Consider the following 5,058-nt stretch of genomic DNA (forward strand, 5'->3'; position numbering starts at 1 on the left):
ACTGGTAAATATGTATTTTTGACGTCCTACTGTAGATATTGAAGTCTGACTATAGCCTAATATTTAGCATATAGTTCAAACATGGTTGTAAGTAAGTATTGCATCTCTATGTTAAAGTGGAATAGGTGTAAAACATTTTTGGTGTGAACTAGACCTTTATACTAACCATTTGCCTGTTTTGATGATAACAAAATCAACCTTTTTTCTTAATGTAAGTAATGGATATTTGATAAGGTAGAATGTTTACCTGAATTAACTATTCTGTAGGCTACATGTTCTGCATTCAATCCCGGCCCTAGATTTGTTTTACTTCTATAAAATAGGAAGTTTGGGCATATTCTCTGGAAAATGGTGTGTTGCTACAACATTTGTTTTCCAGCTATTCTTTATTAGTAAGATGTAGGCCTAAAAACAATGGATAGGAACACTAAACCCTGTGTGTTGGAGAGAGAGAGAGATAGAGAGAGAGAGAGAGAGAGAGAGAGAGAGAGAGAGAGAGAGAGAGAGAGAGAGAGAGAGAGAGAGAGAGAGAGAGAGAGAGAGAGAGAGAGAGAGAGAGAGAGAGAGAGAGGAGAGAGAGAGAGAGAGAGAGAGAGAGAGAGAGAGAGAGAGAGAGAGAGAGAGAGAGAGAGAGAGAGAGAGATGTAAAAGCTTTTCTAATGGTTCTTCGAGGACTTAAAGCCAATCCTTTCTCCACGGGGTCATAGAGAAGTCCATTAGGAGCACTACACCTGATCACAGTCTGGGCTACTCTACCTCTGTGGGACGGGGTCGGCGCCGGGGCTAGGGGACCGGTGGATAACGTAGGTGGGGGGAAACAAGTGGGTGGTACCAGATAACTTTTACCTTGCACTCACCTGACCATGACCCTCTCTCACTCTCTCTTTCTCCCCTGTAACCCACCTCCGGACCCTGTTTTCTCCCACTACCCCCACCCCCTGTAGCCCTGGGCTCCTTATTCCCCACAACCCCCTACTCAAGGATCACTCTCCTGGGGTCTCTCGCCACACCGACACCCCTCTGTGTCTCTGGGGAGTCCGCCTGGGTCTCTGATACCCTTGCAACGCTTCAGCTTCCATCTCACAAGACAATTAGGCTCTGTGCTTGAGTGAAAAAAGCAAATACTTTTTTATGCTGACTTCTTCAGTAACGCTCTATGATAAACCAATAACCAAGATCTTTTAAGAAAATAGGGTGTACTTGTACTAGATTGATATTTCCATTTCAATATTGAACAACTCAAGAAAATGGTGTCAAATAATATGAAGGTATTGCTTGGTCTCACTACATAAGAGGCATATATTTATTTGCCAAGACTTCAAGTGCCAAAGTCATTAGTTGCTAAATCCAAGGTCTCTAGATTTCACTTGATAAGGCAGGCTGGGCTGGAGAACAAGAAGCTGTCTATGGCCAGGTTAGTGTACCAGGGGGATAATCTGAGAGGAAAATGAACTGATGTTTTGGTAGAGGGCATTTTGTTCTCTGCATCAATCAGAAACTAAGGCTGATATTTTGATAATGGTTTACTTCAACTGTCATCCTACTCACTAGGGTAAAAGGAAATGTTCACCCAGGAGGCAAACAACTGTCTGATCTTGCACACATGCACACACACTCACACACATACACCCCACACACCTTCCCGCCTTCACTCCTACATCCTCTATACTGACACTTAAGAGATCTTCTTTCCATGAAGAGGGTTAGTTAATGTAAAGTCATCCTGCCTCTGTCCCTGCTCCACTGCTCCTGCTTAACTCTTGGCTGTATATGTTGTTCCCAATGGTGCTGTACTGTGGGAGCGCCTGGGGTCATGGGCAGTGCCAGTGTTAAGTGAGTGGGCAGGTGAGTAGCGCTTGTTTTCCTGTGGTGGCGAGGCTGGTAAACTGACCAGTTCTGTTGTGTGGACTGTGGAGGAGTGAGATTCAGGGGTGGAACCTCAACGGGCCATCTCAGGGACGGACCACATTCAAAATGCTTGGAAGGAAAGAGAGAGAGATGGAGGGAGAGCAGGGGGCAGGAGTAGGGCTAATCATGCAAGAAGGAGAGGAGAAAGAATTAGAAACAGGTGAAAATTGAATACATGCAAATGTATGTCTTTGTGGGAGGTTAAGGCACAGTGTTATATATTCAAAGTACACACAAACCTCTCCCTCACTACCTCTGGAATCCACCCCTCCTCTCTCTCTCTCTCTCTCTCTCTCTCTCTCTCTCTCTCTCTCTCTCTCTCTCTCTCTCTCTCTCTCTCTCTCTCTCTCTCTCTCTCTCTCTCTTCCTCTCCTTCCAACTCACCTCCCCTCCCCTCTCTATTTCCTTCTTTCATTTCCCCTGTTCCTGCAATTGTTTTTGCTGGTCATAGATCCCTCATGGAGGTTGAGGTCTTTAACTACTGAACCATGTCCTCTGGTGGTAGTAGTTTCATTTGTATCAGTCACGAGCTGTCCTGTTACCACTGTGAGATTGAGTTGGTATAATTTATGGAAAGGAGGACCATTCTTCTAACAAGAGATAGTTGGTTCCAGTGGCTGTGTTTTCACCTGTAGAGAGGGTTAGAGAGATAAGCTGTTTCCTTTAACGACAGCTCAGGTTTAGTAACTGTTGAGTGAGACAGTGAGATAATCAGTGCTCTTTAGGCTAAAGCTTTTCCTGGACAATCACCAAGTAGATAGTAATGATACAGATCCTTGTTCTGCGGTAGTTATAGAGAGAGGTTTTGGGCTAAGCAGAGTGGGGCACCCTAAATAGTTTCCCTGTAGCTAATGATTTACAACTGTAATCACTATTACATCTATACTCTTTTACACAAGCTCACAATGACTTGACCAAAATGTACCTTCTTGTATTAGAGTTGAGCTGCACTCCCTTCACCTGTAGAAAGACGTGTATGAACCTCACTATGGGGCCACTGGAAGCCTCCCAGCTTGGCTCTAGTACCCAGTAAGAGCGGGGCTGCAGGGTGGCTGCTTTAGGAATTCCTCCTATATCAGGTGACCCGTTGCCCCTCTCCCACACCGGTGTAGTGCTTCTCACAAGCACTGTATCCAGTGTCACAAAAGCACATTTTACACAACTGGGATACAGAGAGTGGGCCGTGGTGCGGTGCAGTGGTTCTGCTTGGTCCAGCTCCAGGCTCTGCTAGATTAGCATGTCATTGGGTTTCAAACCTCCCAATAGGCTCACAGCTCTACTCCTCATTGGTGGGGATGTCCATCATCAAAGCTTATAGAGATATCAAAGAGGTCCAGTGTTGCTGCTGCTGCAGTCTTCATGGTACTGTTAGATAGGGAATCAATGATTAGACGGGGCCGTCATAATTAGGTAAGTGTCGATTTGGATTTATTGCTTTAAACCGAGCTCTGTTCAATAAGCGGTTTCTGTTTTGTTTGGCCTTTTTGTTTGACAAACCATTGTGAGGTGATGAGTTGAGTGCCTGTAAGTTCTCAATCAACATCTTTGTGATGAGGTCATGTCTGGCAGTGCTGTGACAGTGGAATATTGAGTGGTTCATATAAAATAGAACAGTCTGCAACAGAGAGAGAAACAGAGGGAGGGCGAGAGAGATGGATGGAAAAGAGAAGGTGTCAAACTCAATTTATCCAAAGTCTTGATAGATGATAAGATGCTTTATAGATGTTTTTTTTATTAGGATTGTTGTTGTTATGAGGTCTCATAAATGTTCCCCTGCCCTGAGTCGAAAGAACGTTGCTTTGAGCTACTGTAAATATTAATGCGGGATGTACACCTAATATAATCAGTTCTGAAACAATTGCTTTTGTCAGGACAGGTGAGCATCTCATGAAAAAAGCTTTGGTTGAGTAATCTGCTACTGAGAGCCTCACTAAAGTCATTGGAGCAAAGTTTCCCACCATGCAGTGACAGGGCAAGCTCACTATCTCCTGTGCCATAAAGTTCCAGACCTCTTGGCAGAGGCTGTAATAAGTAGTATGCTTACATAAAGGGATGCTACATCAGTGTATGAGAAGTGACAGTTTCTCAATTTCTCCCTCCTTAGATCCTTGTCAAACATCAGGATGCTCTCCTATCACTCTGCCCTCTTGGCAGTGGCAGTGATGTCATTCACAGTGACCAGTGTATCGACGAAGACCACTCAGCGGCCAAAGTACCAATACACCAAGAAGCCCATACCTTACCGCGAGCAGCCCCAGATTACCATGCAGCCCCTAACCACCATCATCCCTAAAACACTGAAATCAGTGGAGAAATCAGATCCCATGTACCCCTACCCCCTGGTTACCACAGAGACCACAACCTACCCCAGTGATGCCTACCAGGATTACTATACTGAAACCACAGGGCCCCCTGGTGTTGGGCATGAAAATTACACCCTGGATTATAATGAGTGCTACTTCAATTTCTGTGAGTGCTGTCCACCAGAGAGGGGCCCTCGAGGGCCAAAAGGGGACAGAGGACTACCAGGTATTGAAATCACTATAACAACATAGGGAAATGTAACAATACCAGTATACTGTATTGGTGATCCATGGATTTTGATGTCTTGTTGAAACAATTTTCTCCTAGGTTCACCTGGAGAAGAGGGGGAGCGAGGACCCAGAGGCTTTCCTGGACTTGCTTGTTCAAATGGAACTACGGGGCCAAAAGGAGACAGAGGTGAACACGAAAGAGAAACAATACATTATTTATTAGAAATATGTACACTTTAATGGCTCTGTGAGTAAACAGTAGATTTATTGATTATTCAAAGTTGTCTGTTATCTATCTCCCTTTCCCAGGAGTTAAAGGTGACCAAGGATACCGTGGAATGGCAGGAACTCCAGGTATCCCAGGGAAGCCAGGAGAGAGAGGTAACAAGCCATTCCTTTTAACACATATAGGCATGTGATCGGTACACATAGAAAATCATAAACATGGCTACCTGCAGTGGCGGCTCCTGAAAAAATTCTCAGGGGGGGCAATTTTTCTGATGATTTAGGTGACCTACACACATTTTCAAAAAGATATGTCCAGCAACAACATGAAGACAGGGGCAGCATATAAGTCAATGCCAGAAGCATTTATTGACTGATCTCAAAAGTGTTG

General features: G+C 44.5%; 1 protein-coding gene across 1 annotated transcript in view; it reads left to right on the plus strand.

Moving 5' to 3' along the window:
• Positions 1 to 4,031: 4,031 nt before the first annotated feature.
• Positions 4,032 to 5,058, plus strand: part of LOC311101608 (otolin-1-A-like) — a gene marked incomplete at both ends in the record, with an annotated part of 2,480 nt that continues 1,453 nt past the window's right edge. Inside the window, 3 exons of the mRNA XM_084142736.1 lie at positions 4,032 to 4,437; positions 4,540 to 4,629; positions 4,752 to 4,823. Coding sequence (XP_083998862.1) covers positions 4,032 to 4,437; positions 4,540 to 4,629; positions 4,752 to 4,823 — 568 coding nt within the window. The remainder of the gene's footprint in view (positions 4,438 to 4,539; positions 4,630 to 4,751; positions 4,824 to 5,058) is intronic.

This window comes from Coregonus lavaretus (assembly GCF_964263955.1).
Source record: "Coregonus lavaretus genome assembly, chromosome: 26".
NCBI classification, from domain to species: Eukaryota; Metazoa; Chordata; class Actinopteri; order Salmoniformes; family Salmonidae; genus Coregonus; species Coregonus lavaretus.